This window comes from Hippoglossus stenolepis, chromosome 15 (genome assembly GCF_022539355.2).
Source record: "Hippoglossus stenolepis isolate QCI-W04-F060 chromosome 15, HSTE1.2, whole genome shotgun sequence".
In the NCBI taxonomy this organism is placed as follows: domain Eukaryota; kingdom Metazoa; phylum Chordata; class Actinopteri; order Pleuronectiformes; family Pleuronectidae; genus Hippoglossus; species Hippoglossus stenolepis.
The window spans coordinates 12,058,505-12,084,647 of record NC_061497.1 but is presented as its reverse complement, the minus strand read 5'-3'; the positions used below and the strand labels follow the sequence as shown (position 1 = coordinate 12,084,647).

The 26,143-nt window shown below is 40.9% G+C and overlaps 1 protein-coding gene across 10 annotated transcripts in view; it reads right to left on the bottom strand.

Moving 5' to 3' along the window:
• Positions 1-26,143, bottom strand: part of nrxn2a (neurexin 2a) — a 125,419-nt gene that overhangs the window by 93,379 nt on the left and 5,897 nt on the right. For 8 of the 10 annotated variants that reach the window (XM_035179274.2, XM_035179281.2, XM_035179279.2 and 5 more), the window contains exons 2-3: positions 5,411-6,535; positions 3,284-3,307 (exon numbers count right to left, since the gene is read on the bottom strand). In XM_035179274.2, coding sequence (XP_035035165.1) covers positions 3,284-3,307; positions 5,411-6,110 — 724 coding nt within the window. In that variant the 5' untranslated portion in view covers positions 6,111-6,535. The remainder of the gene's footprint in view (positions 1-3,283; positions 3,308-5,410; positions 6,536-26,143) is intronic. The other 2 variants (XM_035179275.2, XM_035179278.2) reach the window with 1 other exon arrangement.

Below are 26,143 nucleotides of genomic sequence, written 5' to 3'. Positions count from 1 at the left end.
CCATTGCCGCCGCTGTACTTGAGCAGCCACCAATTGAATATGCTCATCCAGTTGAGCCTTACATCCAAAGCCCACTGTGTGGAAATGCAGAGATGCCTGTAGAATCCCATTAGAGAGGAAAGCCAGCTTGAAAATAAACTACCTCTGCTACCAGTAATCTTCTGGTTGTCTATTTTTAAATAAGAGCCACCTATAGCGGTACAAGTCAAATACCGGGGCAAAGAATAATTTATTATGACGTGATGGATAATTATTTTATTAAAATGTATACATAGGATCCAATTGACTTGGACTCACTTCACAACAATATTTATGTGATATTTTTAAACTGTCAAAAACCCACTCCTGTCGTCTGTTTGACGTTGTTGACTTCACACATTGAAACATTGTGAACAGCATCCATCTATGAGTAACATATTTGCTGTTAATACACATTTTTTTACTCGTCTGCATATGCTGACCTTGAGTAAATCCATATTCATTGTAAGATACCAAAAATCCCTGGAGCTGAATGATGCTTTGAGTATTCAAACCTCCGGCCACACCCCAGCTGATTATGTTAGAGCTGGTTTGAACACTGAATGATGAAGGTTTGAACCTACATAACGTTTTTTGACCGTTGTCATTCAGTGTTGGTTTACCAGGAAAAGAAGTTAGCCGTTGAAAAGATGACAGATACCATGAGTGATGGTGGTATGCCACAGAGGGCTGCCATGTTGGTTAAGGTTTGCCGTAGCTTAAAATATTGGCAATTAATAAATATTGCTTTAGAAAAGAAAAAACGTTACTTATTAGGGTGCGCCACCTAACTTTAAAAGCCATATATTGACAGGCATGTATTTATTTCCATGTGTGTTTATTGACCTCCTAGACCTCCGTTTTACGAATGTTATGCTTTGGCGTCTTTTGTGAAAACCTCTTTTGTTTTAACCTTTTAACCTACAACTATCAACAATTTCTTAAATCCCAGAAAGTGCATATTATATTAACAAAGGGTTTGAAATCTTTAATTAAAGAAATAAGGTAGAGATTTAATGCCAGAGTGGCTGCTAAAAAGCTATATAAATCTTGATTTCTTTTTTCCCAAACTGCTTATTACAGCGTGAACTTTTACTTCTAACAAGTAAAGCTCTGCTATTTTAATTGCTTTAATGAATAAATATAGTGAAATATCTGAAAAGCAGATGTTGAAAGACCTCTCAGTCATTATTGGGACATTAATTAGCAGACATCTAAGAAGAAAGAAACGCTGCATGAGGATTAAGATTTGCCATAGTTGTTTTCCTAGAAAAGTACAGTATTATGGAGCGTGCTGTAATGAGGGATTAGACCAAGGTCACTGCTGCTGAAAGACGGGAGCCCACCAGGACCCAGCCTCCCTTCTTTCAAAGATTACTATGCTTTATTAGTCATCCCTGTATTCTTAGTGTGGTAAAGCTCTTACACAGGAAACAATGAACATGTGTGTGCACTTGGCATGTGTGTGGGATGTGAGGCTGTCTTGTACGTTTGAGAGATTTCTCAGTTTTGTATCTGCCATGTGAGGTGGCTGCCCTTATCTCTTCTTTACAGACCTGTTTTTTTCTCTCTTTTTTGTCAAAGGGTGCTGCACTCTTGCGGCACTAGAGTGTGCCCCACTTGGTCTTTGTCCACTCGGATCGACGGGAGCCCACGTGCTGCGTACTGTAGAGGAACAACTCTGGAGACTCACCTGCTGCGGCCCAGGGTTTCACGGCCTTAGAGCAGTTCCTCAGACAAATGCAGATAATTCCCGCACCACTTAAAACCCACAGCCAAGACCAAATATAGCATATGGGTTACCATCGTAGCCATCTCTGAAGGGAGCAGGCGATTTTTGCTAATGCATACATTTGTCTATTTCCGTCAATGCAAGGACGAGATAGACTTGCAGTTGAATATCACATGGAGTGGTTTGAAGGACAGAAAATAAGGCATCTGGTGAGTGTGATTTTGCTGTTGTCATTGTTGTTTTCATGCATTCTGCACTGGGAATTGTCTCCATGTCAAGCGTTAATCCATAAACATTCTGATGTGCTCTCTTTGCAGCATGTCATTTAATAATGCCTGCCTTTTGGCTGTGAGCAGATCCATACCATCTCTGCTCATATTTAACAATGATTAACGCTTGTTTGTGGAAAAAGTGCAAAAATGAGACCTATTAACTGATGCAAATCACAGTCACTAAGTCTTAGAATATATATGTTTGTGCTGTCATTAAATCCACTGTACTTACAGTAACATTAACATTTAACAGACAGTAACATTTTGCGATCTTTAGTTCAGTCTATTTGTAAGTGTCAGAGGCAGGATTTTGGGGAGCATGTGTGCACAAGTCTGTGCATTTTGAGCCGCTAACAGTGATTTATAATGTGCAGTGGTTCAGTGCACCTTGTGCTCGTCTCCTGAGCCTGTTGGCTGCCCTTTCACAGGAACCAGCAGTCCTAACAGAGGAGATGGATGTATCACCCTGATGCCAACTAAACAAATCTCCCTCCTCACTTTCAATCTTCATCTCACGTCCGTTGTGTGCACCTCATTAGAAACCAATCCTGTGTACGTATGGTCAGTTGAAATGCTGACAATAATGTCTCTTTTCCTCCTAATTTGATACGCACCTATGAAAACTAATTTAATATTACAAATATAAATATAAAGCAAATATCATTATAATTTGATGACTGTGAAGGCCTCAGTACTCAGTTGTTACCAGAGGATTCATGCCATCATGTCCACATACTGATCTTAGAGAACATAAGACTTAATCTGTACAGCAAACAGTAGTTTACATAAAAAAAAAAGCTCTGGAGAGAGAGAGGAAAAATACAGAAGTTATAAATAATTGAACAAAGTATTTCTGTACAGTCAGTTTCTCTGTATATGAACGCTCCCCGTATTCTGAGACACCCTGCACTGCAGACCTCTCCAGTCACCTTGAGCCCACTGATTATACATACAATGAGCATTCGGCACATTAAGCACTTCCTTAGTGACCTTGTGACCAATGATACAAAGTCTCCCTTTAGCTTAATTTGTCGGATGTCAGAACTGCAGTCCAAACTGACAATAACAACCTGATAATAACCAAGCACAATCTCTCTCCCACACACACACACACACACACACACACACACACACACACACACACACACACACACACACACACACACACACGGAGGCTGTGGTTATAGCCTCTGCAAATAAGAGCATCACAGCACACAAATTATACTCATCATTATCCTCCTTACATAATGCACTGTCTTACCTTCCACTTCTTTCTGGACAGCTGCTGGAGAATCAAGAGAAAACAGACATGTTTAATGCTCACAGAACGACATCCGCAGTCCATTAAATCTGATACAAATGATGGATATGTCATGTTTTCTTCTGTTTCACTTGCACGGTGACAGATGTTATACCAGAGGCTGTCAGCTTGGTAATTTATTCTATTAGTATATTAAAATGTATATTACTGACATAAATACTGGCAATAAAACCTATAAATAGTATATCTGTGACTTACAATCACAGGTAGACAGGTAGTAGTTATGGAATAATTGACAGACATCTTGCAAAATAACTTCAGGTATTGTAATGTGTAAAATCTATATCCATTATTCACTCCAGTGTTATGAAATCGCTTAAATAAGGCATGCATATAAAAATGCAGGTTGTCATTCAAGACTGTATTATTAGCTAATATAGTGATGTTCAGCAGAAAGTACTTATAATGAAAGCAAAAAAGAAAAGAACATATGGCTTCAAGGTTGTGAGTCCACTGTTTAAATGAGGGAACCTCTGGCTTTATAACCAGAAGCGTCTCCACTCATGACCCCTGACCTTGAGAAAGATGGCTGCAGAGCTTCAAAGCCAAATGTGTATTAATGACTAAAATTTACTGAGAGGGAATCTTGTAGCCTGGCGTCACCTCGGTTCATTTTTGTTCTCCAACGTATCAATTGTCATAGAACAGAACGACAAACAACCAAAGTAAGGAAATGTGGCAAACAACAAAGTGACAGAAAAACATAAACAGACCACAAAGTACAGCAATTGTTTGTTTTTCTTTTAGAGAAAACAAACCATCCAGTTTGTTTCATGCTACAATGGCAGCCATCTTGGCTTTTACTATGTCAGTCATCATATCAAACCAAGCCCATTTTGTAGAACCATCATTGACAGCAAATTAACATGAACCCATTGATTGGTCTGGTTTCTGGAGTAGGAAACTTGAGCTGACTTTGACGACGCTTTCACACCGATACTTTGGTTTGTTTTCGACCTTCGGACTTTTCAGTTTAGTCTGAACCAAAATAACAGGTGTGAAAGGCGCCTCAGACCAAGGTCTGGAACAACTGACCAAAATTTTGTCTGACCAAAACAGGTGGTCTTGGATGAAACAAAACATGGTTCAGTTTGTTCGCAGTGTGAAAACATTTTTTGGGAAAGTTCAGACTTTTGGACCAATTGCAGGAAACTGAAACAGAATAAGAAAAAGAAGCCAGAGCGGATGTGTGTCTTATAAAAGTCTTTAGTCTGCTCCCGACATTGCACTGTGAAACAAACTATCCGCATCAAATAGCCTTTCTGTTTTGTCGACAAAACATACTAATGGATGTCACATTGTGAAGATGTTATCCTCTGTGACATTTGAGGATAATTAGAGAGCTGGACTCACCCACCCAAGCATCTCATATAAATGAGTCAACTCACTGACTCCATAACTCTTTCCCTCATTTGGTGTATAATTTAATATTCCATTAAGTGTTAACCAGGTCTGTAGTGGTAAATAAAAAGGTGGGTAAACAATCCTTTTCCTGTTGCCCTTGGTTACAGCGTCTCACATCAGAGGAACAGCTGATCTGTGTATGGCTATAAAAAGGGAAAAGTCCACTGTATGTCTTAGTCCTGTTTTGATGAGCTGCTGCATCACATGGAACCTTTATACTGAATGGAGGGACCCACAGAAACTTGGTCAGTGACTGGACTTTGAGATTGTGCGAGCTAAGGAGCTAAGGAGACGGGAGAGCAGGGCCGGGGGCAAGGTGAGGTGCTCTGAACTGTCATATAACGCTCAGTAAACAATGGTGTTCAATTTGAATCAAACTTTAAAAAATTGGACAATAACAGGTGAATAAACCACTGTGAAAAGCTGCATAAACGCTATTTTGTATTTAAAAAGGTACGTAAACAGCGTTGTGTGTTAACTATAATCTCTTAGCTGTAGCACAAAGCCACAGATCAGCAAAACAATATTTCATAGCGGCATATTCAACTATCAAATGTTGGTCTGTCCCAAACTCATACAAAAAAAACACAACAAACACACAAAACAGAATTTTGTGACAAAAAATAAATTTTGTCTGAAATAGAAGGATGGAATGTTTCTCACCTTCATGGCAGTACCTTCCCCTGCTGCTGGTATTGATGCAGTCACAGAGGACCTCTCCTTGGCTGACGGAGCACACGCCGTTGCTGCAGGGAGAGTGTGTGGCACATATGTACTCCAAATCACTGAGAACAGCTTGGCCGTCCAGCAGCAGTGGAAGCGCCTCCCCCAGTTTCAAATTGGCTATAAGGCCCTGGAACGGCGGCTCATATTTAACCGTGCTTGACGTCAGGGCAGAGAGACGAACGTCAGGTGGAATCCCGCCCACGTAGAGGTCGCTGGCCACAACCATCTCTTTCCTCTTGGACTTCACCTCGGCCACTTTCTCCTCGTTGTCCACCACCAGCCTGGTCTCTCTGAAGTTGCGAGAGAGGAGGACTCGGTGCCACCGCTGGTCGTTGATGCGTGTCTCTGTGTGCAGGGAGGCTGGTTCAGCACAGTGGATGGTGAAGCGCACCTGGAGCCTCCCGTCTGCGATAAGGAGCTCCAGGAAGTCGCAGTTCCCTCCGTCATCCAGATAGAGCACCAGGGCTTTGCTGGCGTTGCTTTTCAGAATAAAGCTGAGCTCACCTGTTGTCTTGGCATCCCACTGGCCGTAGCGTGTCCACTGACCAGGAACCCCTTCATACTCCAAAGCTATTCCTGTAAGCACCAACCCAGCTAACAAGAGTAACCAGGAAGCCTTGCCTTGACACCAGCCCATGATGAATACTATCTATAACTACTGGCTTCCTTATTGTCTCTGATCCAACACAGCTGTGTGGATGACACTGTTTTCTAGAGTCCACACTTTGTTATCACCTTCAAATTTTCTGAAATACAAGTGCAAATCCCACATGCAGAAAAAATTGTTTCTTTAGCCTCGAATGACTATCCTGATTCTTTTTGCCATCTCTCCGTGCGTGACAGAGTGAACAAAGGAGGTACATCGCAGAACACTTTGCATCTACTTTGGATCAGCTAAGAAAGAGAACAAATAACACCAGTGAGCCACAGTACTGTGTGCTTCCTCGTCTTCGCCATCCAATGTCTTGGCCTCCATCCAGTACTGTTCCTGTCAGTTCTCCACGGGCTAGCTAGGCACGCAGCCTAGGTGCAGCCGCCAATACTCCTCAGCCTCTCAACATCCTACGACACAAAAGAAGAACATGCAATGAATAGCTGGAAAGATTAATAACAATCTACTGTACAAATACATGCAAATGATCAACAGTCATTTTGAAAAACAAATCAAACACCTAACATCTTTAAAATGGCAGAGAGGTAAACATGAGCTGTTTTCAGGCACGCTCAAATAAGTGTAGGAAATTGAGTGTAGGAGCAGCAGGAGATTGTACATGTCAGATACGTTCCCAACAACAGGAAAAGTCTGGAACACTCAGGCGAGAGGTGGCAGAACATCATGTATAAATTCTGCTGTGGAAATCACTTGTTTATGTTTCGATTCAAGAACTTTTAATTTTAATTTTAAATCTTATCATCAAAAGCTCTCAAATCTCGTAGTCTTTTAAGTTGACATCTTTGTCTGGGTCTTATATGTGTATATATTTGTATAGGTTTCAACATTTCCTGTTGGAATCTCACATGGGCTCACTCTGATATTTTCCTGGAGGGGCTAGCGGGTAAGAGTTCTGAACAATATCTGGAGCAATTGACTTGGATATTTGCGTTTTCACATACAGCCCTTCTGGAAAATTCCGGGAAAATGTCCAGACTTCAGTGCATGTCTGAAAGCAGCTCCGGAGATGAGAACAACAGAGCCTAATTGCTATTATTCATTCATCAGTGGAATCGCATTTTTGAAGGAAATTTCAAACAGCTTGGTGTTGGCTGCTGGATATCGTTCAGCAACAGCCTAGACACTCAGATATCCGGCCATCACAGTGATGCTTTGGCCAAGCTGCATCTCAATCCTGGCATCTCACTTGGTGTCTTAACGTTTGGGCAGAGAGGCAAAACCCAATCGCACCGAGCTTACTAAGACCTGCGCTGATTTCCAAGAAGCTGGTGGGAAAAGTCTGTTTCATAAGCACCCCCACAGATGTTTTGCTGCAATGCATGGCCTCACTAACTTCAGTGATGTTGAGCCCCTTAAGCCCTCTGCACTCCCCAGGCTCAAGCTAAGACGTTACAGCTAAACAGCACACGCAGGCCAGAGGCTGGGAGGGAGAGGAGAGGAGAGGAAGAGGTCCGTCTTAGAAACCAACAAACAAACAAACAAACAAACACAAAATTCAATACTCTGTGATAACAAAGGAGGTTATGTGCCTCCCAGGCATGAGCACACAAACAATGGTAACCAGTCTTTGGCTGAACTGGAAATCTTCTCGGACTCATTTCTAGCAGGCTGAAAGCAACAACGTGAGTCCAATCATCCTGTGGAACTACGTCTGGGGAATCTGCAAATATTCTAAGAGACAAAATTTGTATTTAAAGGATGAGACTGGAGTTTATTTATCTTTTCATTATTAGCAATCATTTCCCTACAGAGAACAGAGCCAATAATGAATCCATCCTACAGACAAGTATTGTGTGCATAGCCACAGCCTGATGTAGCTTATTGTGCCTCTGTGCCAAAGAACCCGCCGCCGTCCAAAACCCATTAAAACCACATAAAAGAGTAATACCGTTGTGTGATCCAATTAAGTGATCAAAACCAAAATCAGCAGCTACAATCTATTACATCCACTTTACATAACTGAGTGGTACAACGCTGTAGATTTCAAGGATGCCTACTGTATATGCTGCATACCAAACATCATACATCTGACCCAACTCACAAATTGTTTGATGTGGAGAGGTTGTACAGTGAATGTTGAGCTTTCTTCTCTTAATATTCACGAAATGTACCAAAGTCACCCAGTCTCCTCAGAAAAGGAAATAATACAGACACTGTGGCAGTTAACATTCAAGGTGTTGATCCATTCAGTCAATATGTCTGCGATAAAAAGGGACAACTGTAAAGAATGTTAGGTTAAAGATCGAGGTCTTGACACGAACCACAGACAGCTAATTTGTCTGAAAGCGGGAAATAATCTTTATGTTATGTTAAACAGAGTAGTTCTTTCTCATTCACAGACGGTCCCCGGCCAGAAGCAAAGGCGTTTCATGCAAGTGTAACCCAATTTCAGCTCCGCCACAGAGAGAGAGAGAGAGATATAAAATGTGTTTTGAGTCTCTGGAGCCTCTATTGGTTCTCTTGCTGATGAGGGACTGCCACAGTCGGGTTTATTCGCCGAAGGTAGACATCGCAAGAAAGAGTGCATCACATCAAATTCACAGTTCTCATCACAGTTTCTCCCCAAAGTATCAAAAAGCTCCAGGCTGGGAGAAAACCCTTATAGCTGTATCCTGGAAGGTCATAAAATCTGACACCCTCCTCACAGGATGAATTGCAATTTGCCGGGGCCAGGCGTGCTGTGTGAAATGCTTCTCAGAGCCTGTTGGGGTTGTGCATATACTGTCGACTTCAGCTGCTTTTTCAAAAGACAGAAAACCAACACGTTAGTATTTTTTGTATATAAATAAAATGATACATAAGCATAAGGTGCTTTGGGACATTGCCTCTTGACTATTTTCCAAAATCTTCCATTTACAGTTAATTAGGAACATTAAACAGAATCTAGACCTCACTGATAAACACATAACGGCACCATAATCCATAAGTAGTAGTATCCAGGACCCAATTCAAACTGCAAAATATTTTATAAAACCATTCATTTTTGAATAAACACATGCTAAATTTCAGTTAATTTGCTACAGCACATAATCAGCCAATTTGATATCCTGCTACCTGCAATATTCACAAAGAGCAATGTGTTTAAATGCTATATAAATAAGGTTTAGTTATAATAGAAAAAATAAAAATTGCATATGACCATGGGCTATGCTGACAATAGCTCCAATGGAGATGTATTGCCTGTATATCCGTCTGTAACTTTGACATTCCTTGTGTTTCCTACAGTGACTCCCAATCTCCCTTTGCTCACATTAGTTTCACAAACACTAAGAACGTCTCCGGGACTATTATGCAAACACACACAGGGCAGAGGAAACATGCAAAGGTCCATTTGTCATTGGGGCTTTGTGATGCTAGTCTGGCAATGCCATTTCCATTTGACCATTATTCATACCCTGTTGTTAAAATAGCAGCCAACAATATGTGTATGCTTGGTAATCTATAATCATAAAACCATGATAGATCATTTATTTTCTAAAAATGATATGGGCAATGGTGAATTTGAAAATATCATTCACTTATGATCACAGGAACATTTTATACATCCCGTCAGTACAAACAATGCAATGTAGAGGATAATCAAACGTCTCCTGACAGTAAAGTATGAGGCTTCAGAGGCACACAGTTAAAACAGACTGAAGCTGATCAATATATTCATCTATAAATGATATCGACATAACACGAGACTTGGTTTTTTACATGTACATGTACGTACATTCAAATATTAAAGTAATTTGCAAGTTGTCAATATTACAGTAAGTCCCATAAATCAACATTCAACACTTTTGTCCTGTCTTACTATATATTATAGCTGGAGAGTGTCTGGTTCATGAGTGCATAAATGCGCTTTAAGTAACCGTCCATATCTGAAGATATGTGTCTCCTATTTTTAAAGTTTTGCGTCTGTTGCATGTTAGAAAAGTTATCAAGACATCCAATCGCTTCAGGTGAAATCTCTGGATAACATCCAAGTGTATTCTCACATGGGCTAACTCTGACTTTTTTACCAGGGACCTGCCAGGAAAAACTCCAGAGAAACTCCAGAGCGACTGACTTGGACATTTGTTTTCTCACATACAGCCCCTGCAGATGATTTCAGGAGATTATCTGGAGTTCAGTGCATGTCTGAAAGCAGCTTTATGAGCAATAAGCAAGAAGTTACTGCTGCTGAAAGTAAAACAACTACCCCAGAGAGGAAAAGCTTGTAGATGCACCAGAGGTTCTAGAGTTAATGATGATACAGGGAATCCATGAATCCACGGCTGACACCGACAACAGGGGTCGCTGGTTGATACTAATGTTTCGATGAACACTGTGGTGATTTAAACGCATTTCTCTGAATAATCAGTTCGTTAACAGGTGAAAGGGTGCAACAGGAGGTGGGCTGGGAAAGAAACGGCAAACACTTAACTGCCACAATTATGCAAATCCGACTATTGTATGCACTTTGCTATGCTTTGTGTGAGGCAATCACTTTTTGTCAGAATCAGGTTTTACAGCAGCACGGCACCAATGTCCTCATATGCTACTGTGGCAGTTACTTTATGTATTTTATGTTATCAATGTTTAATACACCTGGGTATGTTTGATCTGACAGTATGTGAGGTCACAGATTTCTTGTTGAAAAGGTTTGCTACGGCACATCAGGCGTTTTTAAGTCTACATGCCTCCATTGCACACATTACTTTCTCTTTATTGCTTAAATGAACTGTTTCCGGTCTCTTCTACTTTTTACCTGAGCAGGTTCTGGGGGTTACAGTGCAGAAGAATGCGGCATTTGTCCCCCCGATGTACCGCGCATTTATTGTTCCCCAGCTGTTAAGCTCTATTCTTTTCACTCATCAGTTTTCCAATTAGAGGACCAGCAGAGGTTGAACGCCCCGTCATTCTCTAAATGGAGCCTGCACGGCTATGAAAGCAATTCCAATAGACCTACAGGAGCAAATTTGAGGAAAGCCACACTCAATATGCACGGCCAATCTACTAGAGGTATGGGTCTGTCATGGGTCCGTGCATTGAGGAAAAGTTGTCCTAGAAGTAACGACTTCTCACCACACCTCTGTAATATTTTACCCCCCCTTCCTCTCAACCCTTGGCTTTATAGTCTGAGTGATGCCAGAAGCAAAATAGGGCATGTTTAGGGAAATGACTTGCCAATGTAAGGTAGAAATATCTAATGACTTATCTACAGCATTTTGGCAGAGCATTTGTGTGCGCGCATAAGATTCCCTTTGACTGTGCCAGTGCGATTCCAGGAAAAGTAGAATGTTACAGAAATAACCTGTATTCTTTGATGGGGTGAGACGCGACTCTTGAGTTTAACTCTCAAGTTTCTTCTAGCGCTCCGTCAGCTGTTAACTCAAGTCTGCTGAGATTTCATAATAAGCTTTTCTATTGAGGCAGAGCAGCTCGCTCCTCGCTGTGAATGATCTAATCTTCCTCCTACGTTTATGTATTATCATCCTGACTCCGAGCTAAATTAGTTGACTTTTATCAGAACTAGTGAACCACGGGGAAACCGGAGTCAACAGCACGACTCAAAAAGAGAGGAGAGGTTTCCAAAAAGCAAGGTTTTTACCAGGGAGTTTGGAGAGCTAATATTAACCAAAGCAGGGCGAGACAAAGGCAAGGTCGAAAAAGCGAAATACCAGGAACATGAAACTATGACTATTTGAAACACTTGACTGAGAGATGGAGATGAAGCGACACAAGGGGCAGAGAGCACACAAAGAAAATGCACAAGGAGAAGGGAGAGAGAATTAGACCCAGGTTAGACCCAAAGAGCAAGAAACACACAAATACAGGGGGGAGACTCGAGGGTTTTGAAATCTGAACTGATTTTAATAACGTGGGAGACTTCAGACATAATGACAGTTGAAACCGATTTTTAATCTTTTGATCACACACACACACACACCACGAGATGCATGACCAAACACCTTAAACAAACGATTTCTGAGTGGCGATTCTAGAGAGCTCACAGAAACCTGCGTGATCGAATGTGACTTCAGAGTAAAAACAAACATAGAGGGGGACCGTCGGCGTCGTCAGTTGGTTGTGCTTACATAACCAACAGGACATATTAAATAAGCTTTGCTCATACTGTTGCCACAATTTCACAAGTTCGTCCTCCTTCTTTTTACTGTGCACCTAGTATTGGAAACAAAATATCTTCTTTATGCTGTAGGCCCACGTCTCGGTTCGGTTCAAGTACGCTACTTTCGGTTGATGACACTTCCCCGTCAGCTTGCTCCCCGATTTCAAATCATAAATATCAAACATATTTAAGCTCTGATTCAGTCGGTGACATCAGGATCATGTCTGTGAACTCCTCACACTACAGGATCATTTGTCCGGATCAACCTCAGATCGGCAACGCCCCTAAATCTAACTTTTCTATCGATAAACTAGGTTTATGTCAAAGTTTGGGACTAAATAATATGTTTTTCTGATCTTTCCTACAGGGTTGTTGATGAAAACAGACTCAGCCATTAAACTCAAGAAGCTAGAAGCAGGTAAAAGCTGCACAGAGCTGCAGACGTTTGTTGGCAATAAAAGAGCCCTATTTACATCACACAGGATCTTTTTATTCTATGTGTAAAATATATTGGAGGAAATGATGATGCTGTGGAATTACTTTTTAGCTTAGTGGGTCAAATATGAACATGACACACTTGACCAATCAGTGAACCCAGTTTATCCTCGGCTGAATGTCTGCAATTGTGGCACACGGGGCAAAAATGATACTTCATAATTCAGTGATTGGAGAAATACTTAATGTCATATTATTCCGTCTGAAGTTCAAAGCCCTCTGAATGATTTCATTTAGGATACAGACAAGACGTATCTTCACGTGTGAAACATCACAGACATACATGTGTCTGTGATGTTTGTCTGCGGAATCACCAAAGCATTTCATGTCATACAAGAAAAGAGCCGTGATGGTTATAACTCGACGGGAAGAATGAGTGCAATAACGACACATGCTAATTTGTCCTGATATGGAGCAGAGATGGGTTTGACCAATTTACAATGGTTCATTTTCTTTTTTGGAAACAGTGGATTAGAGATTAAAGATGCCAGACACAATGGTCGCTGCTAATGGTTGCTAATTACACGTTTTGCTGCTCGATCATTTATAGCACAGGCTTTCCTTAATGGTGTAAAAAATGTTATTCTTTGTTTGCTGTTTTGTAATGATTCATACATCTGTCTATTTGCTTTGTTTCAGTAATTACAGTGAAACTGGGAATTGATTTCTAAAAACACAAAGACACATTTAAACATGCAAGCTTCTTACAGAGGATAGAGTAAAAGGACATGTATAATTCAGTGTTCACTGATAACTGGGAAGAGACAGGTTACTAATGTCATCCTGCCTCCTAAATTACAGTTCAGAATGTATTTACGTCTTCATATTTAATCAGGGGAAAATCTTAGGCAAGCCATCATCTCTAATGGATAGACATTAAGTACAAATAGATTGTAGGAAGTAATAAATATTTCAAAAAAAACGATCTAATGTTTGTTTTTATGAATGTGGTGGAGTAACTTTAAAATTGCTTTTTTTTGTTAAGGCTGTTCTCCTCCACTGGGACAACAGAAGACAGTCTGGGTCAGCACAGCAAGAAGTACTGATGCATAACAGACAAAGAGAGTGACCAGGAGATTTTCAATGCGCCACCAAATCTTAAGTCCACAGCACGTCAGCATTTCTGCTCCCAAAAGCAAAAATGTCAGTTTTATGGTTTTATTAAAGATCTGCAGAGTTTAGACTTTGCAGGAATGGTATTAACAATCATTCCCACCACTTCTCAAAGTGACAAAGTATTTTTTTTTTTTTTTTACATTATGCTTGACTGTACGCGTTTATCTTATGAATATACAATTTACAGTAAGCAATAAAAATCCGACCTAACTACCAAAGAGAGATAAAATCAGGGTGAAGCGGTTTGATGCCATGAGTGTGATCTGAATCTTTAAGTACCTTACTGCAGGTCACAGTGTATGCGCCTCAGGGGATGTGCCCAATATACCTCCTCATCTTCTCCACCTTATTGTTCCTCCCACAACACCATATTCAGCCAGCAGGAGTCTGCATATGAATCTGTGAGCCTTTGTTTATTAATGACAGGGATAAGATGGAATATAGCTGCCTGAGCGATAAGTCAATTATTCAACGTCAATTAATTTGACACTTTATATGGTCCATCAAGAAAATAATGATGCGATTAACTGATGATTATAGCAACTATTATAGAAATGTTATCTACAGTTAATCTAATGAGGAAACAGGAATATGACGCACAACCAAAATGGCTATCAAAGTTATCTGAGAGCACTTGCAATATAAATGTAATAATATAGACATTTTTGTGAGCCATAATTAATCCATTTAACATAAAGAGTAGAAGCTCAAGGAGATTGTGGTCAGTTGAAATAAAGTTTAATCATGGATTCCGCTGCATTGAGATCATATAAATAGAATATGCATGCAAATACAAGCGAGCAAAAGGCAGCAGGGGGTTGTCACTCACATGCTGATAAGCGCCTGGGGACCTACAGCACAGATACAAGGACAGCACCCGTCCTCCACCCTGCGGCACCCAGGACGAAGCAGACACAGAAGGCTGCTCAGCTGTGTGGGATCACTCTAACAAGCTGCTACCTCGGTCTGGCCCAGCTGAAGCGTCTTACACTGTTTGCCGGGCGCCGACTAAAGCTGCCTCAGTGAGCTGTTGTCGCCGGGTTTTGAGTTGGAATAAATTCTGTCTGTGCTTGCCATGCAGCTGACTCCTCTGTGAATCTGCACCAGTCTGGAAGAGGAGCTTTCTTAATGCTGGAATTAGAGACATCCACGTTTTTGTTTGCCTTAAAAAAGGTACCTGAATTACAGCTGGAGTTATGTGATGAAATTTGGGTCAGGGGGAAATGGCTAAAATCCCTGTTCTTGTGTAAATAATGTTTTCTGTCTTCAATGTGTGTCACAATATGCAAAATATATGTATAAAATGCAATTCTGTCAACTGCCTTCCATCACATAAGGCAAATTTAAACGTGTTATTGCGTCTACTGCATTGTGTTCTCTGCACATGTGCAAGAAGCTGTGATTTGTTTTGTGTTAATTAAATCTAGTATCTAATCTCATCCACACAATATGAATTTAATTCATTTGACTGATCTGTCTGTTATTGCGAGCTGTGTCAAATCTCCTCTTTTGGCAGCTGCGTTTTATGGCTGAACACATCATAATGGATCCACCGGCCTGTCTCAGTCTGAGGATATCTCCAAACAGAAACTTTTAACTGAATGTTGGAGGACACGATATCCACTGCGGGTTACTCTGTAGATCATTTTGTTGAACTATTGTCCTTGTCTGATGCAAAAAGTGAGACAGATTTGCATTGAAAGTAGGTCTAAACATTGAGAAGTCATGAAGTCGCAGGGAATTGAGACTGTCCTGTCAAAAACCAGTTGTTGCAGCTGACAGAGTGCCGCAGGGGTGACATATTTTTGTAGGCCAACCCGAAAGTCAGTGTCAAGTTGGTCGCCTCGACAAAAAGCCGATAGGATATTCCCATTGGCTTTTGGATTACTGCATCAAATAAACTCTGTGAAAAACAAAAACAGTTTATGATATTAACAAAAGTTTAACTTTTTTTGAATTTTTTAAGGCCTAGATACAGTCACCAGTAGTTGAAAAATAATGCAAGTCTATGAACAAACAAGAAAAGCCTACCTCTGCCTTGGCCCAACAGTCCCCAATCACGCTGCACCAAATATCACAGAATCATAAATATCAGTTCCCTAAAGATCCCTAATTATTTTTTTATCAATATTCATGAATTATTCCCTGGTAAAATGCTGAAAATGTTGAAAAACGCCCCATCTTGCAATCTCCCGATCTGGATTTGCACCAGAATGTAATAGGTTCTTTGCAGACCCATAACACATCCTTCCACCAAGTTTCGTAGAAATCCATTCCGTTGTTTTTGTGTAATTTTGCGTAAAATCACACAGACAAACATACAAACCAACAAACAAGCAGACAGGGAAGAAAACCTCATTGGCCGAGGCAACTAAACCACAGATGCATAACTTCAACGTCACCCCCACTAAGCTCTCGTCTTGTAACTTGATTTGACTTTCATCTGTTTTACAAAAGCCTTTCCTCTTACAAAGTGAGTGAGAACCAGTAACTTAAGCTGTGAATGCAGTAGAGTTAGATCGTTTTCGTGTTCGGCGTCATGACATTTAATGTCCCTGACAACCTCAGGTCGCATTACGTCTAACTTGTTTGTCGCCTGTTTTAAGATTCAAAGACTTTAAAAAATCATGAGTGGGTCCAGAAAACCGGAACTGCAAAAATACTTATACGTGTTATAAGATTCATAGAAGAACATTGTTTCCCATTTGAAACAAAGTAGTCGTCGTTATACGAAACCTAATCCATAACCAATCTCCAAGCTTAACTGCATGTTATTATTGTAATGATTACAGTGAAGGTCATGTTGGCCACTGCTAGTAAACACCACGTATTTACTGTTGCTACCGTGACGACCAAGGTCCAGTGCGGATGCCGCCATAGGGCTGCTATTTCAGGAGATGCTCCCATGGGCGGTATCAGAGGGTGGGAATGAACAACCTATACGGATGTTCAGGTTGAAGCTGCAAACAGCAGTCACTTACACCTGCGCTTTAAAATATGATATGAATCCAAAACAGCAGAGAAGTTATTAAATGTCACAATGCAACTTCTGAAGTTCCACCTGGTATTTCTCGCTGTCTGTGGAGTGTGCCTTTCGATTGCACGTCCTTTTAGGGGGGTGCAACACTGCAGCAGGATGTTCACCATAATTCCAAGGTCATTAGATTTGCTGTATTTCCTTTTTTTAAATTGTTGAATATGAATGTGCATCACCAACTTCAGAGATAATCCACATGTTGAGTTGATAAATAGGTGAGCATGAACAAATTAGTAATTAGCAAATGCCGAAACCACATAGCAATTAGCTCCTTTGTACTATTCACAAATGCAAAAAACTGTAAACATAATCTATGTTTGCGGTGCTGACACGTTGCAGTTCTCCCTCGGTCTTACTGTTCTCCATCGCACTTCCTCGTTCATAGCATTTTCTGCAACTCAGCAACCACCTACAGCTCCCTGTTTACACCAGCACACACCCACTGTACGTGAATGGTTTTGTGATATTCGTTTCCAAGTGTGAGATCATTTTTGACACCGACCAAAAATGCTTTTTTGGACACTTGCTTTTCTTCCTTTACCAAGTTGTAACGCTTCTGTCTGAGCGAGCTGGTCCTGAGAAAGAAAAAGACATTGTTTGGAAGGAATTGTCAGATATGGTCTTTGATGTATGGACTCAGACGGGCACATAGTTTTTACTCGAACATAAAGTAGCAGAAATAGCAATGCATCATCAATTCACCTCATACACAAGAACACAAACCCTCATATCACAGTCCACAATCCCAAGTGGCTGTGATTCAAACGCATGCACACACACAAAACTGTATCACTAGGGTGCTACAACGGTAAATTTGTACATTGCAGATTTTCATTTCTTGCATGAGTGATGTATATGTCGCACTGTACAGCCCTGCATAGACGGGTATCAATCTTCTAAACTATATATTTCCAAGAAAGCTAATTGACATATTTGTCAAAAGTGTTTTTGACGGTTACATGCTCATGTGGAGTTCATTTTCCTTTCATTTTGTCTCAAAGTACCAGATTTTAATTTGGTGTCATCCAGTGAGGAGCCCTGGTGATATTTTTCCTCCCAGCAGCTCAGGGATGAAATGCCAAGGTGATGCTTTTTCTTTTCACACATGTCACCTTGGCTCTTGTCTCTGAGCTTCTGTAGTGTGCTGTGCTGCACTCAGTAAACACTATACCCCCTCTCCCCCTGCCGTGTAGGAAGACATGATTATTTGGTGGAAGTCATAATTGGAACATACTGATGTTGTTTCGTGCTTCCTATGGGCATCTGCACTGGTGGATCCAGACGCTCGGTGCCTGGTAGTGAGATTCGTATTTTCCACAGTGCATGTCAGTGTCTCCACTTCGAATGTGTGTCATGTTGCAAACAACACTCTCTCTTCCTCTCCCAGCTTTATGAATCTTACATTTCGTTCCTTCCACTTTTTCCTCAGTCCTCTGTCTTTTTCTGGTGGTAACTTCATTGGAATAACTCAATTTTTCATGATGGTGATGCACTCATCTATAGTGGCGAAAGCAAGAGCTGAAACTTTAATTACTCATAGGTGACATTTAGTGTTTATTTTTGTCTGGATTTTTTTTGTTGTATTTCTGTCCCATGTGTTTTCTGTGAGGGGAAGGGGGAGAGAACTGAGATTATTTGCTGCTCCATCAGCGGTGATGGAGTCAACATCTTGTGTGTTACTCTTCAGTGGTGTCAGTATGAGTTTTGGCAGAAAATAAATGCACCCATCTATCATTTACTTACCATCAAAACAGCCCTCTCCCCTCAGACTGGTACCTATTGAATGATGATTCTTCTTTCAGCCCAACAACAATGTATTCAATTTGCCGGTGAGACTGCTGTGAAGAAACTCTACGTTGTGCAGGAGTCAACATGTCGACTTCTCCTTTATTCTCCATTCTTTTTAAAGTGAGGTGTTTAGGGAACATTGCCAAGGGTTTTGTGTGAGGACACAACAGATGTGTTGTGCGAGGACACAACAGATGTGTTGGGTGAGGACACACAACACATGTGCTGTTATAACGTTTAATGATCACAATAAAAGAAAAGATGCTCGCCCGGCGGGATCTCGCCACGTGATCAGAGCAGGAATTTCTCTTCATTTTCAGTTCCAGTAATCACAGAAGCAGCACGGTCTAATAATTTTCACATATTGAAAATTCAGTGCTTGATATTTAACCTAAAAACTGTTAAAGTTGGTTGATGAGATCCTTTGCTATCTCCTGATCTGTTTTTCATTTTAGTGTGTATTTTATAGGGGGAAAGCTCTTGTATAGATGCTTGTCTTAAGGAATTACAAGATATTGATTTAGATTAGAAGACTGACACCACTTTCATGTCTGTACATTAAATATGATGCTGCGGCCAGTTGCTGGATGAGTTAAGCTCCGGTAAAGACTGGAAACAGGGAACGTGAAACAGAGCTTAAGGTCTCCAGTGGTTGCCAGGCAACTTGTGACCAAAAAAAAGCACATAACCCCCTGCAAAATGGTGGTCTGTCATTATTATATGTCAACACAATGTGTCAATCAGTGAGCTTTAGTGGTGCATGTAGGTGGATTTTCTTATACTTTGGACAGAGCTGGGCTTCTGTAGTTTTCAGCAAATTTCCCAAAAATGTAATAAGTCCATGATTGGATCGGGGGACTGATCCATTTGTGGTGCAAGCAGATGCACAACCGAACAGGAACCTGATCGGAGTGCTCATCTCAAGTCGCCATTACAAGATGTCTGACTTTTTTTTTTTTGTCCCTTCCTGTGAGCATGAATTTCTCACCAGTTATACGATATATGTTCTCATCTGAATACTAAGACTGAGAATGGCCTTGTTTCCGAGTATGGACATTCCTGTGGGTGAACTGATAAACTGATGTTATCATGTGTAAAAGTTGATGAATGTTGCTGGTGAAGAGGAATTGATAAGTCACAACAAGATAATGCGGTTTGTGTTCGCAGTAGCTTTTCTCTAAAAAGCTCATGTGTTGCAGGTATTTGATGTTGAGAATGTTGTTATTAATATGAGTGTTGTGATGCCTGTTGATGCAAGGATATAAAGAGCCCGGACCAATATGTATTTTCTGGGGCAAATGCCAACATCGATATAAGGGACTAGAAAATGATAGATATACTTATTTGTCAATAAGAAAATAAATCTACATCTTTTATGTTTTTCATGAGTAGATATTGGTAAACATAAACGCAAACAAGTAATAGGCTTAGTCAGTCGAGCTCTAATTTGTGTTATTAGGACGACTGGTTTGATTATTATTTCTGCCAGCATTCTTTTTTTCATACTGTGATCACCATTATTTTGAAGCCATGCAAACACCATGTATCAAAGCCTAATTAAATTGTTGGTAATATGTTAGTAAACTTATGTATATGCATCTATTTCCTATGTGTTTCAGAAAACACACCTTCCTTTGATACTTTCCATAACTGGGTCAAGTCTTGTACGTTGCCTTTGATAATGCTGCATCGGGACCTGGGACTATGTTGTAAAATAAAAAGGGTTTTGTAGAAAAACAAGTTGAAGTTACTGACAAATATCATTTTGATAGATGCACCAAATTAATGTAAAATACTGGCACAGTATAGGCGACTATCAACATTTGCTATGAGTTGCTATTTCTCTGCATTTTCTTTTCGCAAATGTTCCGTGAAAAGCTTTTTGCTTCAGCTGAGAGCTTAAGAGATATAATCACCGTCCTCATCAACATCTGCATCAGCAGAATCCTGACCCCCGCCGCCGGGTATACACGTAGTCTTCATCAACACGGCCATCATTATCCTCTCCCTCATCATCCACTTGACCCTCTTCTTGACCGTTAGCTCATATCTTTCCATCAGCTGTTATCCTGATGATTTATAAGTTGCATAATTTACAGAACGGTGTACGACCCTTTCAGAATCTGTAGTGCTAGAAATGAGATGTTTGTACCCGCGCTCTTCACAGTGTGATGTTTTTCCTCAGACATGAAAGTAGTTGTTTGAAAATATGGATTGTAAAAGTAACTTTTCAACAATTGCACATAACAATACTAATGGTGTTGAATCATGATTTCTTATGACGCGCGCGTGCGCGTGCGTGCGTGCGTGCGTGTGTGTGTGTGTAAGCGAGCGCGTCTGTGCATGCCTGTTGTTCGTCTCCACAAACTGCCATTTTGTCTTCCTGGGAAAGCTGTTATACAGTCAGGCTCTCAAAGAAACTGTCCTCACTGCACCTGTACATTTAAGTCTGATAAATATGGGCTGAACAACCCATTTAGAGTCTCTGTCTACTTGCTGAAACAGTATACAGGCCATAAACAGTGAGAGCATGTGAAAAGAACAGGAGTATCTATTTTCTCAGTGGCGGGGGGTGCAGTAACAGCTGACATTTTCACAAACCAGCAAGCCAGGTAATTAGATACAAGCTATATAATACTAGCTACAAGCATAAACATGGCAATATGCACAGTACCCTCATTAGGTAAATGTAAATGTACTGTAGGCGTAAGAAAGGATGAAGTGAATGCACACCTGCTTGCCACGTCGCTACACCTTCAATACCATTAGAGATGCTGCGCCTAGAGATGCAATTTGGGTTTGTTTCCACCGCAAAATGTAAGATTTATATGACAAGACAGCTCATAGGTTCACACGCTGCAAAATGAACCTACTATAATCAACATCTTTGTCCGGTCCAGCGAGATCAGAGCACCAGGCTCAGAGGTGGAGGCTGGGCTGTGGCTATCAGCGGCTCGGCTCAGACACAAAGTCCACCAAACATCAGTAGACAGAGTGTAGCCGTGGCATATCTGCTGTTAGATTTATTCGCTCACACGTCAGTGCTCGAGGGGGAAATGATTACATACGGAACATGATCGCCACTGAACAGAACTAAATGTCTTGGCTTCATTTTTTTCAAAACACCGACTGAAAAGACATTCTCCGCTTGCCACCCACTCTACCCTGTTTCAACACATAATGACTCGAGTGATGTGTGTGGACGAGCAGAGGATGATGCCATTTAGTCAGACACCATCAATTTCTATACGCCAAAGTAGGAATGAGTGGAAAAAATGTTTTAGCCTCATGAATGCATTTGATATTCTGATAATGCAGTGTAATATCTCTCTGTGCTTTTATTGCATGAAAATGCTTCCTGTCTAAGACCAAGACCAGCTCCGCTTTAAAACAAACACGTTGGTGGGACTGTGTTACTTTTGGTACTGGTCGTGTACACAGTAAAAATGTAGCGTTTAAATGCATGCAAGTGGTCAGTGCAGGGCCTGACATGGCCATGCAGCAGAAGGTGAATTAGGTTTGACCTTTATTGCTGAATGGCGTTATGTGTTAAATTGAGCTGACTTTCATTACGTTTGCCAAGGAAATGATGTTTTCACCCCTGTCTGTTTGTTTGTTGTTTTATGTGTTTGTTTGTAAGCAAGACTACACAAAACTAACTCCTTAAATTTTGGGGGCGGATCCAGACAAAACATTTTGTTTTCATTTTGTTTAACATTGTGAGATAGGCCGTGTTATATGTTTTGTTTGTTTTTTCTACATTTTCACCAATTTCCACAATAAGTAATGTGTGGATCTTAATATATTTGGCATATAAAGGTATATATCGAAGTATGTGCAATTTGGTGCTAATAAAAATCGGTACCTTGCTGATTTAAATGTAGTTTCATAGGAGGGTAGTTTTTCAGCCCCCGAACGTTAACAAATACGGCTAGAAACCTGTTACTACCACAAATGTGTAGCTATTAGGCTTGTTTGAATATAAAGGGATTGCTGGGCCTTGGTGGAAGTGACACTCTATTATTCCTCCTTCCCTGTTTTCCTGCCATCTTACCATTTTCTTTCCCATGTGTTGTTTATCCACATCTGACCTCTGTCCATGTTTGTGTGTGTAGCTGGCTGGGTGTGGCTTACTGGTCCCAGTTCACCTGCACACCTGAAGCAGGTAGATCCCACAGGACACCGCCACATCATCATTCGCTCTCAGGGGTAGAAACGTTACAGCTGCTTCTCTCTATACAGTCTCTACCAGTCTTGACCTGCTAACACCAGTTTGACCTGTGTCCAGGATCACATGCCTCTCTACATGAACTGCCACCCTCAGCCTGTCTCACGCTGTTCTTTTTGTTTGGATGTCTGCCTGCTCTGTTGCCTCTGTTAGATCCGGACACTCTTGAGTTTTTATAATAAAGATCTTCAAACTTTGTCTTTCTCTGTTTGTGTGTTCTGCATTTAAGGTCCAGCCAATACTCAGAGACGTGCATTAGTTTAAACCAAATTTTCGTAATATGATTTCTGTAAGTTGTTGTCTTAACAATGTTAGGCATTTTTGTTAAGTGGCATGTCAGTCTTTCCCATTATTATTTAGTTTTAATTTGTTGACAAAACATGTGATGCATTTTGTCACAAGTCTCATCTTTAAAGGTTACTTTTTTATTTAGTCTTGCTCTTGCCTTTATAATGGACAATTAGGTCAGTGACTAATTTTCGCCATAGTATTGGTTGACAGAATTAACACGGCTGGATTTTTCTTCCAGGCCCCTCTGTGTTGGCACCCTCTCACTTCTGCGTCATTCAAACGAATAACACAGATAAACGTTTTTCATGCAGAGCTAAATGATGTTGATCTGCGTGGTCGTTCTACTTTGTGATACTTATATAATGAAGTTAAAGGTCTGCTGGTCAATAGTGAGCATTCCCTTCATCTCTTATTGTATTCACTATGAGTTAAAGCCACTCCAGCATCCACATGGAGCTGTAAAGCTAATTACATCATTGCAACTGATGCCTCACTATTTCACTATTGATTAATGTGTCCATTATTATTTCAATTAATCCATTAGTTTTTTGGTCTATAAAAGAAAGATGGGTGAAAAATCCCTATCACAATATCCTAAAGGCAAATTGGCTTTTTTTTTTGACCAACAATTCAAAAATGCACGATGAATAAATTATGAAGTATGAATAAATAATTATTATATATCATTATTTGATAAAAGCAGTTGCCAATTAATTCTGCATAAACTAATCTATTAATCGATGAACTCATTTCTATGAAGTCACTGTACCAGCATGTTGGAAAAAAGAACAGCGCAGTGAATTCCTATCATGAATGATTAAAAAAAGTAAATTACATTCTCGCTCAGCTAGCTGGTTTTTAAAAACCATTAATAGGCTCACTCTCGTTTACCAATGAGGCAGTTTGTTTTAGCATATGATGCTCAAAGAAACTATCAAAAATAAATAGCAAACTTCAGAAAATGAAATTTAAATATTGACAGCATTTATTAAGTCACTTGACACCAGTGTGCGAGAGTGAGAGCTCACTGTTGGGAGATCCCTGGAACTTCTAAAAAGAAGAACTCCAGCAACTACACACAAGCGCGCACAAGCGCACAACCACACACACACACACACACACACACACACACACACACACACACACACACACACACACACAAAGAGCTGAACTGCTAAGATGTCGTTTTTTTTTTTTAACTGTCAAATCATACACTGATCCAAATGCAATGACTGTCAGGGACTTAACATTTACAGTGCAGATATCAAAGATCAATGGAGTCCTTCTGTTACTGTTGAAAAATGAGAAATGTGCACATCTTTCAAATTGCTTCGGAATATGCAAATAACCCGAACATCAGCATCATGAAAGCGGCCCATGTGAGTTTAACAATATAAGACAAGCCCCTTCTCCACGACTCAGAAGGAGTTTCGTCTTCGATGTGTGTTCTATAAATTAGCTCCTCATAAAGACAAATATATGCACAAAAAAAAATCCAAGACAACTAGTCCCTGTTGTGCTTCAGTGACTTTTCCAGGAGCCGTCATTCAACGCTGCACTTGCTCAACCATTTATACGGTATAGCCTACGACTAATGATGGAAATGTTTGCCCTTGAAATCTCTGTTAATAAGCAGCTATGCTATGACATCCATGATTAGATCATCCAGTGCTGTCACATCTCATCCAGAGGAGGATGCCACCAGACAAAAGGAGAGTGGGAGCAAGCAAGCATCCGACGCTCGGATTCTTCACACACACACACACACACACACACACACACACACACACACACACACACACACACACACACACACACACACACACACACACACACACACACACACACACACACACACACACACACACACACACGTCTGCTCTTCAGCAGCTATGCAACAGAAAAGCCTGGGTTAATCTTGGGTAACAGCTTCTTGGACAGGATCAGAAAGCTCCACTAAGACCCAATGAATGCTGACATTGATACAGCACAGAGCCTCCTCACACAGGTAGCACACGCGAGACAAACGCCTTTATAGATGAAGCCGCCTCGGGCAAGGATAAGATTGATTTTGCAATGCAGCATTAGATGAGATTTCCGATGCATAGTATAACAAATTAACATGAATCTGTTCCCCATGAGAAACGCCTGCAGACACCGGGTGAATTGAAATAAATGACTGTCCCAGTGTTTACCACACCATCCCCCCATGCTGCAGTCAGTTGGCCGTCTAAGTGTGACAGGGCCGGTTCAGGCACAGCAGAGATCAGCGTGATGGATGGACAGCCAGGCAGCTGCTAAAAATCGCCTGATTTACGTCCGGCCTGATGTGCCACTCACTGATCAATTGCGTCCACGTAAATCTGCCAGCCGGTCCCGTAATGTGACATGATAAGGAAGGAGGAAAGAAAGCGACTCTGCTCCTTTAACCCCAACTCTTATAATGCAATTTACAATGGCTGGCCAGGTTTTCTGTTCGTATTTCCCCCCCACGCAAGCCAACCCTTCAGAGACGAGCCTCCCATGCGAGAGGATATTACTTGGAAAAAGATGAATACCTGTGTCGTTGAAAGTTATGACTGGAGTGAAAGAGAAAGATTCATCGAGCGATCTGGAACAGAAGATAGTACAGGACCTCTGCAGCCCCATCGGAGGTTTCTGCATCAGATCTGATGCAAGTTCAATCAAACTCTATCTTTTTTCCATCCATACCGCTTATCGTCCGAGGGTTGCAGGGGGAGCTGGAGGAAATCCCAGCTGACAGTGGGCGAGAGGCGGGATTCACCCTGGACAGGTTGCCAGAATATGTCAGGGCCAAGATACAGAGACAAACAACCACTCACACTCACATTCACACCAATCGCACATTTTAGAGCCTCTGATTAACACAATCTGCAAGTCTTTGGACTGGGGGGGAGCCAAAGTGCCGGGGAGAACATGCAACC